Consider the following 11,768-nt stretch of genomic DNA (forward strand, 5'->3'; position numbering starts at 1 on the left):
ACTGCTCAAACAATTCAAAAAATCTTTGAACAATTACAAAACATCTTCAAGAAACTGGATAACCCAGATGAAAGGAGGCAACTCATTCCCCTTTTGCCATCCTTAACAAGCCCTGGAGATAAACAGAATAAACACAAATTTATACCTCTAAACCAGCCAAAAATCAGAGGAAGCCCCCCTCACTCAGTCAACCTGATACTGAGGCCATGTGAGATTGTTCTCCACATCTTTCCATACAGAGGGCCCCTACCTTACTGGGAGTCATCCTTTTGGGCCAGACATCATCTAAATCTGCTCCTAGGCCTTGAGGGGGGAAGGACTGACTTAAAAGCAGTCAAGAGGCTCACTAATGATGGATATTCCAAAAAAGTACTACTAAGATTTGGTAGTCATAGAATTCCAACCAAAATCCTAAGGGAAAAGGCTCATTTAGCCCAGAAAGGAATTATTCCACGTCGACACTTTGAAGATATATCACTCAGACCATTGATTGCATCCAAAAGACAGAACAAGATGAACAAGGCCATTCCACCAGAAGCCGATATCTGCCCTACTCCCGTGGAAGAACCCAGTAGATGGGAGAAACCGCAGCCAGCTACCCGGGAAATCACGCAAGAAAAATCCAAGCTCCCAAACCATGCGATTGTAGCATCAAATAACAGCCTCGCCCTTGACACAACAGACTGGACAGTCCCAGAAGAAGAAGATCTGCTGAGTAACTTTACCAACCTACCAGATAAAGAACAAATAAACATACTCAGTAAACTGACGAAACTACAGGCCAGATTGACCGAAATTCACCAACAAGGTCAACAAAATGCAGTAGAAACAATACACAATCAAACTCCACACTTACCAGCCCTCTCCCCAAAATGCATAGTCAAAAAGAGAGCTACTAATGGAACTTTCAGATGCATAGATGCAGAGCTTCAAATCCAGCCTCCTTTAAAATATGAAATGACAAGGAAAAACTCCAGCAATGAGACTACAAATTCCTGGCTGAGATATCAAATACTAGCTCCAAACGAAATAGGTACCCCTTATTTAAGTACTACAAAGGATTCTAATATTGTCGAACAAAAGATGACCTCTAACAGACCTGACACACTGAGCTCAACATCAAATGAGACTAAAGAAATGGAAGTAGAGACTGAAAACAGTCCTACTGTCCATAATAGTCCACCAGCCACAGAAATTTCTCAGGAACAAGGAACAGCTAAGGAAGAAAATCAAGAAAGGGAGGAAATTTTAATTTCCCGCACTCCAAAAAAGAATCTAAAAGATCCACCATTATGTCCCCCACCGAAAGCAACGACAAATGGCTGTATTGGCACAAGACAAAATCCCTCGCTGGACTCAATAACAGAACTAGAATGACTAAATGCCATCAACCAGCCACCAACTCAAAAACGGATCCTACGTTTGCTGTCCTGGAATATTGCAGGGTGGGGAAACAAAGATGGAGACCCAGACCTAATGAACTTCTTTAAAGATTTTGAATTAATACTTCTACAAGAAACATGGTCAACTAGAGATATTAAAATCAATGGATTCTCCTCCTATACGAAACCCGCATTGAAAACAAACATGAAGGGCCGGCCGAAAGCAGGGTTCTGTTGTATGATCAAAGATAACTTAGGGTTTGAAATCAAGCAGCTAGAAAAATGCTTACCACTTGCACAAGCTCTACTTTTAACCCAAAAAGACGATACTTTGCTACTTGTAAATGTCTATATCCCCCCATCCAAAAACAACAGCAACAGTGATAATTGGTCACAACTAACCTTTTATATAGAAAATTTGACCGACAAATACCCAAATGCCTCATTGATAATAGCAGGTGATTTTAATGCCAGAGTGGGAACCAACAATGAACAACTATGTAGCAAACTAAACTGGAACACTGATAATGATATCGCACATGCCCTGAAAATAGGACGATTCTCCAGAGATAGGGTTGTAAACAACGAAGGCTTACGCCTACTAGAATTATGTAACAACTTTAATTTGCAGATTGTGAACGGTACAACAAAAGGCGATAGAAGCGGGGAGTTTACATACTTCTCCCCCCGAGGATGCAGTGTCACCGACTATATTCTTGTCCCTTATAATATTATAAATTCGATCATAGACCTCAAAATTGGAACGCGTACTGAAAGCGACCATCAGCCATTATTGTTGTCTATTAACTTAAAGGATGAAACCAAAATAACCAAGCACAATATCATAGAACCCTCTCAATACAAACAAATGACCCAATTAAAATGGTCCCAGGAAATGAGCGCAGCAGTGGGGCAAAAACTTACAGCCAACCTGAGAAAGCAAGTATTATCCAACTTAAAGACCGCTAATTCCTACAGCGATATTCCGAAAATTTATAATGAAATCTTCCAAATGTTCGTAGAACTCGGTACTCCACCTAAAGCTTGGGTACTTAAATATAGCGCTAGCCCTTGGTTTGATGATGAATGTTTCCAGCTAAAAAGAAAACTGCGCCAAACATTTAAAAATAATCGCACTAAACTAGAGCCCTCTTATCTTGATGAAAAAAGAAAATATCATTACATTCTGGCCGAAAAGAAACAGAAATATGCAACCCAAAAATGGCTACAATTACTCGACTCAATTCAGAGTAAAAACAACAAAGCGCTCTGGAACCTAGTGTACGGAGGATTGAAAGCCGAAAATCAACTAACTCTACCACCAATTGCAGAATCCAAATGGTCCCAATATTTTACATCTGTATTTAACAATCTACACAGTGAACTTAAAGGAAATGAAACCACTAAAAATAAAATCAATAAACTCCAGGAGTGGCCAAGGGTAGAAGAAGAGGAAATTAGAGAGATAGTTAAAAATTTCAAATCGGGGAAATCTCCTGGGCCAGACGGTCTACCAATAGAATTATTTAAGACCTATATAGATTGGTGGGCAGAACCCTTAGCTCACTTGTTTACTCTCATAGATAAATATGGGATCATACCTGAGATATGGTTAAGATCAATAATTATCCCAATCTTTAAAAATGGCGACCCAAAAGAACCAGGGAATTATAGACCGATAAGCCTATTATCAGTGATAGGGAAAATCTACGCTAAGCACCTTTTATCTAAACTCCTCACCTGGATGAAAAATCTAAATTTACCAGGGAAAGAACAAATAGGTTTCTCCAAAGGTTGCTCTACATTAGACCACTGTCTTATACTTATGCATTTGGTTGAAAAATACAGATCTCAAAGGCAATCTAAGATATATGCTGCTTTTGTAGATTTTCGTGGTGCATTCGACTCAATTGACCGCCCAAAGCTGTGGAGGAAACTCGCAGAATTAAAAATTGACCAGCGCTTATTGATTCTAATACAAAATTTATACTCTTCCAATATCTGTCAAGTCAAACTTAACACCAAAGGTCACCTTTCATCAGACATCCCAAACTCGAAAGGGGTAAAACAAGGGTGTATTCTTGCCCCCTTTCTATTTAATTTATTTTTATCAGACTTGCCAGATCACCTTCAAAAAATAGAATCACATGCCCCTAAACTTAATCAGAAACCAGTTCCTCTGTTATTATACGCAGACGATGCTGTTCTACTATCATTAACGAGCTTGGGTCTGAAACGTCTTATATCTTCTCTGATCCTTTACTGCGAATGTAACAAACTCTCTATAAATTACGAGAAGACAAAAATTTTGGTCTTCTCGAATGGTTGGAAATTAGAGAAATGGAAAATAAGAGGGCAAGAAATCCAACAAGTGAAAATCTATAGGTATCTGGGAATCTTATTCCAGAGCAATTTAGGGTGGGCAAATCATCGCACAAATGCCATAAAACAGGCAAAGTGCACCTCATCAGCAGTTGCCCGTTTTTATTATCAGAAAGGCAATCAATTTATTCCTGCGGCCAATCAGATATTCCAAGCAAAAGTGCAATCCCAGATATTCTATGGAATCCCGCTATGGGTCCAAGCATATAATAGTGATTTAAAAAAGATTCACTCCAGCTTTTTGAGACGTATTCTTGGACTCCCAGCTGCGATTAAATATGAAACAATGTGTGCAGAAATAGGCATACACACAATGGAATACTGGGCCTGGTCCACCTCAATAAAGTACTGGGTACGCTGCCATTTTCGCTGCCCTCCATCAAGTCTGCTCGCAGATTTGCTCAAAGACTCCTACAAATCAAGATGGTATCAGTACCTCGAAAAAAAGATTGAATCTTTAGGCATCGAGCTGGAGCCCCTGTACAATTCTAATGAGCAATACATTTTCCATAATATCCTAACTAGACTAAAGGATGTCGAGAGGCAAAATATTATGGCAGCTGTAAACAAAATTTGCTCTCCCATATTCTATGGTTTAAATATCTTAGCTGGCAGAGCCAATTACGTCACTAAATTAATAATCCCAGCCCAACGTAGGGCTTTTATGCTGGCCCGTTTGAATGTTTTTCCCTCAGCATTTGTCAGGGGAAGATATCAAAACATTCCCAGAAACAAGAGATTCTGCAGATGTTCTATGAATGTCCCGGACACCGTAGAGCATATTCTCTTTCATTGCCCATTGTACCGTACGCTCCGTCAACGCGTGCTGTCCCCTCTTTTGGGTGGTCTGGAACCCCAGCAAGGTGAATGTGTGGGATTCTGCCTATCCGACGTTGACCAAAGGGTAACGGCGGGGGTAGCCGAGTTTTTGGTAGCAGTTCTCCAAGGAGCAGGTTAACAAGGAAAACCACTGACTCTATATGCATATATATATATATGTATGTAGCCAACTGCTGCCTTTTTATATATATTTCAAGGCTTTTATATCTTATTTTCTCTTTTATGGTTTTATTTGTATAATGCCTAATAAAGGTTTGATAAGTGTATTCTTTTCAGTGCTTGCTAAAAACATTCCTGTTTAGAGACGTTCACCCAGATGCTTAGAAATCTGAGGTAGTTTTATTCTGTTTCAGTATTTTAACTTTCATATGTTTTAAAGTAAGGTGGTATATTTTTCTTGATTTTACTGTTTTAGCTTTTGTAAACTGTTTTTACGAGTTTTCTAAACAATCAAATGGTGTATAGATTTTATTAAATAAATACATAGTGATATATATATATATATAAAAATAAAAGAGAGGTAAGGGCCAAAGCTCAGCAGCAGACCCAAGGTATCTCATAGTAGGAAAAAACCCCTGCCTAAAGCCTTGGGGGCAGCCACTGACAGTTACTAAAGACAATACTGCTCTGTGGATACATGTTCTGACTCAATACAGCATATCTTCCTGAATAAAAAACCCTGCCAACTACCACTTTTAAACTATCTAACTTTTGGCTCATTTCAAAACTATATTCCTTTTATTAATATGAATATTCTGTTTTAAAAAAGCAAATACTGACTGATTCTGAAAGACTCCTTCCACTCCTATTTAAGATAGCCCTCCCACAAACAGAATCCCTACATACAACACATGTGGTGCAGTTTCAAAAGTGGTTTGTATTGCAGATCTAATTACTGTTTCTAGGGATAGAGGCACAAGACCACCCAGCAACTCTGCCACATGCACTCAACTACTATGTGCACATAAACACTGGTATATCATAATTATGTACAGAATAGAATACTAAACACTTGCTTTGACAAGTACACTTAAGAGCTGACCACAAGGTAAAAACATACTTACAATCATTATTTGGAGGAGCAACTTTCTTAGGCTCTGGTTGATCTGCAAAAGTAAGATTTTTTTAAATGTTTTTTGTCACAAAGATAGGCAATTTAAATAAATGGTTGTTCCAGAAGTGCAAAATGCAACTTGTCCAATGCATTTTAGCATGTTTTTGAAATTTCAGGGAATAGGTCATCTAAACAAGGAAAAATCTTATATGTTTAACACTTGGTTAGTATAGTCAGGTGGGAAAAATGCAAAGTACTTCCATTTATCAGATAAACTGTTCAAGGTTTAATAAGGCACGCAGGTTTAAACACACTATTACGGATGTCCAGGTCACTAAAACATAACTAATAAACATTTAGCTGTATTATTAGTAATTTGACACTAAAGCTAATGATGCTTCTGTAACAAAAACTGAAAAGACCACCATTGTGAGAAATAATCATTTTACAATTATATCTGACAACGACCACAATACTAAATAGAAAATCAAAATTTAAGATTCAACCAACACATAGCAATACAATCTCAATCTGGGAACTGTCATACAGACTTCCTAACCAAATACTGAAAATTTCACGGCATAAGACGTCAAAACAGCAGATTCAAAGCCACTACCATCACTACCATCCAAATTCGTTTAGTATGAGTGAAAGTCGTAGATAACTGATATCTGATAAAAATTACCTCAAATGTTTCCGTCCCACCCCATATTCAGGAATATATGATGAACCACCATTATTAAGTGCAGTAAAAGTCAGACACATATTCCAAGAAATATTTGTGTCATCCATTTCAAAAGATCCACTAGTTCATTTCACGTTTACATACTAAACACAGGTAATAAATAAAAATTCCTGCCTTTAAAAGGAGAGGGCATTCCCTCCCAGTGTGTTGTACTGCTCGGACTTGTCCAAGAGCCATCTACACATAAAATAAAAAGAATACATTACATACATCATTTGAAGCATCATTAGCTCATTTTTGAATATTAAAAACCTCACTAATAATAAAAGGCACTTTAATAAAGTACACAAGTACTCCTTGTCAAGAGCCTTAGAAATTTTCTGTAAACAAAATAATAATCCTTCAAAACCTACATTCTCCTCAAAGGTCAGAAACTGTCTACATGAATTAAAAAAAATATTACACAATGCTTTGCTTTTAGAAGATAAACATATTAAACCCTGTTAAGCCCACAAAAGCTTTTTAAAATTAAAAAATGCTACACATTTCAGTAACATGTTTTAAAAACAAAAGGTTCAAGCAAGTTAGAGGAAGACATTTCTCCAAATATTTCAATGCTTGTCTTTTTAATGAAATAACTACATATTAAAATGTTGTGCCTGCACAATGCAACTTATATACCAAACCACCAGGTTTGAAAAAGATTAACAAACGAGCATTCTCCGTATAAATTAGAGGAGCTGTTAATCCTCTGTCACAAATATTTCAACACTGTGCTTCTGATGCATTTTAAATAATACATATTTTACCTACCTTAGGCTTTTAGTTATGTCTAAAAGATCATATCCATGTTGAAGATGGACTACTCTATCTTCTAACCAATAACCATGATTAAAGTAATGCAGAAAAGCTAAACTAACTCATGCACTCACACACACACTATCAGTTTATAATTTTTAGAATTGAATATATTAGCGTCTTATATACTGATTGACAGCATACCTCCATCTTCAAGAGGTCTTTTTTGTCCTCCATAACTGTAATCATTTGAATTCACAGATGTTCCAGATTCATTTCCAATTTTTGCTGCAATCTGAAAGAAAAGCAAAGGCAAGCATATCAAGTCTTTTATTTTTTTTTACTATGTTGTAAAAAGTAATGTGTCAAAGAATCATTTTTTTACACTTCCTGTAACACATACCTTACATCATACAATATGTTGTCAAGCATTAATTACACTAAACACAAGTTGTCTAACTATGATTTTTGCTCTGGGAGACCACCACTTGAAGATAAGGGCAAACCTTTATATTAAGATGTCATCTTAACTGGAAGAATCAGACATGCAAGTGTTGAAATACAACAGCAACCAATTATGGTATCAGAAGTTAGTGTGCTTGCTTGTGACAGGCACAGACACGCAAGCAATTTCTTATAAAACCTCATACCATATAGAAACTAACAATGAATTGCTTGCTATTTTGCCCAAATGATTAATTTTAAAGCAATATAGTGAGGGTGTCTGCCTAAAGTCAAAGTCCTCCAAGGTGTAAACTGGCCCCAAGCCAGTGTATAGATACTTCATATAGTAACTGCAGTAAATTTCCCAAAGGTTAATGTCAGTGAAGATCATTTTGAAATCTCAAGCAGTGCATGTGCTTAGACCAGTGCTTGGATTTAGTATGGGATTGGTGGCAGCTAATAAACCGCAGCTGAACACTGACAAGATAAAACTCTGATTTGTACATGCCCATGTGTGGAGACTTGGGTATACAGCCTGTGCTACATTCTCCTTGAAAGAAGGGGTGCAATTTCAGGGTATTCTTTGATCTAGCGTTGTCATGAGGCACAGGTAGCATGAGTGACACAAAGTGTTTTTTGAAAAGCTATAACTGTTCCTGGACATGGATGACCATAGTGACCCATGCTCAGGTGACCTACTGACTGGGTTACTGTAATGTGCCATGCATGATTCTATCCCTTGAAGACAATCCAGAAACTTAAGTTAGGGCAGAATGTAGCTGCTCTCTCTCTCTTTACTGGGCAGACGGAATGGCATCACAGTGATTCTAAGAGTTACATTAGCGGTTTATTCACTTCAAAACACAATTCAAAGTGCTGATGCCTATCTTTTCAACTCTAAGCAGCTCACCACCAAAATACCTAAAGGAACATATCCGCCAATGCCACGCTGCCAGGGTGTTTAGATCCTCCAAGGTGGGTTTTCAGTTCCATAACCAGGGGAATTTCCACTATGTGGTGCCATACCTTAATTGTGCTGCGGTAAAGCCTTTGCTGTGGTGGCACTGCATACGTGGAATGCTCTCCTAAGACTTATGATTGGAGCCCAAGCAATCATGATTTCAGCACCTGGTCAAAACATACCTATTTGCGTCCAGGTATTTTAATAAGTTGGTAATTGATCATCTCACCCTATTTTAACTGCCTTTATTTGGTTTGCCGTTTTATTGTTGTATGGTGGATTGTTTATTTTTTGTTCTCTACTCTACCTGAGAATCAATAGATAAAAGGTAGATAATTAGCATTTTTAATGACTAAAATTAAATTAATTTATGATCCTGTAAATTTGGGTTCTCCTGTTTTAAAAACAAGAGCCTACATCATATTTATTCACAAGTAAATGTGTTCAGTGGAACTTTCCCCCCATCTAGTAGACCCCATTTCAGGAGAACTTACTTTTGAGTGTGTTTAGAATTGCATTATTTAATATCACAGCCGAAATGAACTACAACCTAATTGGCTCAGGCTTACATTTGAATGTTCCCTTCATCTCCCTCTTCCCTATGATTCTCTTTTTTTTAGTTTGAAAAAAACAACAACCAAAAACAAGCCTGACAGTTCAAATCCTGTCTCAAAGCAGAAAGAAATTACAGTACAAGGTGAAAGACAAGCAGGGAGTGTGCAAACCCAAGAGTTTTGACAGTCATTTATGTAACTCTGAATTATGGCATGTTGCTGTATCTGAGCCACCTCAGTGTGGCAGATTTGGAATAGGAATGAGTTACAGATTATACTACTCCTAGCTGCCCTTAGTCAAGAATTTTGTTGTTGTTGTAAGCATGTATTAAAAGCACCCCCACAACCTTATTTGTTCTTAAAATGTACCAACACCTCATTTTCAAGATTTTCTCTTCAGCCACTAAGAATGGAAACTAATTTAAAATTATTTCCCCTTGTTCAATGTTCAAACAGCCATTCTGCATCTAAAAAAAAAGGTGTAGAATGGTTCATCTATTAGTGTATGTGAAAGAGTGCAGCTATAAAGAATCCACGTCTTTCTCTTTTTATAGACGAGTATATTCAGTCATCTATGAGGTAAGGTGGTAGTGTTGGGCCTTGAAAATTTAGCTTTATACTACAGTTTATAAATTATTTTGCCACTTCCTCTCCATTTACAAAACTACAACAATTTACTGGATTCTGTACTATCCTCCTTGCCTTACCTCACCCACTTGCAAGGAAGAGGACTGTGATCCTGTCTTGCTGGAGCTTTCAGTTTGTATGAAACGTTTGAACAAAGATATTGGCAACTGCTGAAGGCAAAGAACTCTTAACCAAATGCTTTCTTAATTCTCTTTGCTTTTATAAATTAATAAGAGATGTGGTTCCTAGATCAAACTTTTCTGAATTTGGGCTGGTTGTTACATCTAACGTCTAAGTAAGTTGCTAGGAAACAAGAAAGCTTAAGGCAACTAAATAAATGGAAGGGAAGCATTACTGCTAAAAATGGCGGCAATTATCTTCAACAGTAGGAAGCCAATTCTTTTTCCCGACTGCCCCAAACCACACAACCAGGACAGAGACACTTCGGTCAGGACTAGTTGACAACTACAGTATTTCCTATAACCTCTTACAGAATCGAACGGGAGTCTTTTTCTGATTTAGAAAATGCTCTTATCTCACCTATACAGCAGGCGACTGAAAAAAATTAATCTAAAAACTTACGGGGTCTTATAAAGTGATATAGAAACAACACCTTCTAATTATTATGTGAACAAGAGAAAAGGAAAGATTGGACCAGCTACCTTATAAGACAACAATTTCTATTTTATAAAAGCGGTGTTTCGGATTTCTCCGTGTTGTGCGACTGTGTAAAAAAAATTAGGGAAACCCTGAACTGTGAGTAAAAGGCAGGGAAAAAATATCCCAAGTAAGGAGGCGGAAACTCAAATAAAGGGTGCCTCGGCCATACAAGAGGCTAACCCCCCCCCCCCCCGCCTTGAGGACGAGCGCTAATTCCTCCCTCATCTTGTGCAGTGGAAACTATTCACCAAACGACGAAAATCGCTACAAGTACAGGTATTGTATGTGGGGAAGGGAGGAGACGGTCCTCGTGGACGAAGAGCGAGCGAGGTGGAAGTTGGGGGAAAGCAGAAATGCCGACCCACCCGCCTCTTTCTCTCTGGGCTGGTGGTGCACGTAGAGAGGACGCCGCCATTACGGGAAGGCGGCTTGAGAGGGGGGAACAGGACCCCAAGGAAGAAATTCCCTCCTAATCCGAGGGATGGTGTCTCTCGAATCTCACTTCCCTCCCTCGGTCCCGTGAGGAGCGAATGTAACCGAGGCGCCACAGGACTTTCTCTTTCCACCCCCCATTTTCTAGTCACGGAGGGAACTACGGCGCCCCTGCCCGAAAAGTCCTCCCAAAGGCCCACGGAACAAAAAACCGCCTCAGCTCCTAACGGAGGGAGCGCCTCTGGCGGCCTACGGGACGGCGGTGGTGGTGGTGGGGCGTGCCCCGCTCGCCCTTGCGCAGGACGCCGAGCGACGGAGGGGCGAATTGGGCGGCCTGCTTGAAAAAGCCTGCCGGGCCAGGCCGGCCTGGGAAGCGGCACCCATTGCCCGGTGCCGACGATACACACCTGCCTAGCCCGTTGCAGCGCGTCTTTAAAAGCATCATTGACTGCCCCGCCACCTCCTCCGCCTCCCCCGGGCGCGCCCGAAGAAGGAGGGGGTACCGTAGAGTAATCCGCCATGTCCGCTTCGCCGCTTCCTACCGCGCTCTCTGCCTGCCAAGAAAGAAAGAAAATGGCGGCGGGCGGGAGCCTTTCACATTCCTGCGTCGCATCGTGTTCCACGAGAGGAGGGCGGGGGGTTGGGGAGGGGGAGGAGGCGCGCGGCAAGAGCTCGCGAGACGTCCATGAAAAGGGCATGAGATTTCAAGGCGGGAAGGTAAAAAAAGGGAGGGGGGGAAAGCTTTTGAAGAGGGAAAAGGGAGGAGATTATCGCGAGATGGGACGAATTACAGGCCGAGATTTGCAAATGTGGAAAGGGGAGGGGTTGCGTACTCCCTTAGGGGGCGTGAGAGGCTCGCGCGATTTCTTCGCGAGCGAGCTGGCGTGGTGACGTTTTAAGCGGGGTGGGCGGCATTACATCTCGCGATAGGTTATCCCCAAAAGCCCTC

The 11,768-nt window shown here is 39.9% G+C and overlaps 1 protein-coding gene across 37 annotated transcripts in view; it reads right to left on the reverse strand.

Annotated features, from left to right (window-relative positions):
* Window positions 1-11,637, reverse strand: part of FUBP1 (far upstream element binding protein 1) — a 35,117-nt gene extending 23,480 nt beyond the window's left edge. For 12 of the 37 annotated variants that reach the window (XR_014512295.1, XR_014512296.1, XR_014512297.1 and 9 more), the window contains exons 1-4: window positions 11,227-11,637; window positions 7,346-7,436; window positions 6,518-6,580; window positions 5,669-5,710 (exon numbers count right to left, since the gene is read on the reverse strand). Coding sequence is in view for 22 of the 37 variants with exons in the window: in XM_083444710.1 (XP_083300836.1) it covers window positions 5,669-5,710; window positions 6,518-6,580; window positions 7,346-7,436; window positions 11,227-11,517 (487 nt within the window). In the remaining 15 variants the exon portion in view is untranslated. The remainder of the gene's footprint in view (window positions 1-5,668; window positions 5,711-6,517; window positions 6,581-7,345; window positions 7,437-11,226) is intronic. The other 25 variants (XR_014512290.1, XR_014512291.1, XR_014512292.1 and 22 more) reach the window with 3 other exon arrangements.
* Window positions 11,638-11,768: the final 131 nt, after the last annotated feature.

This window comes from Podarcis tiliguerta, assembly GCF_965153285.1.
Source record: "Podarcis tiliguerta genome assembly, chromosome: 6".
NCBI lineage: Eukaryota > Metazoa > Chordata > Lepidosauria > Squamata > Lacertidae > Podarcis > Podarcis tiliguerta.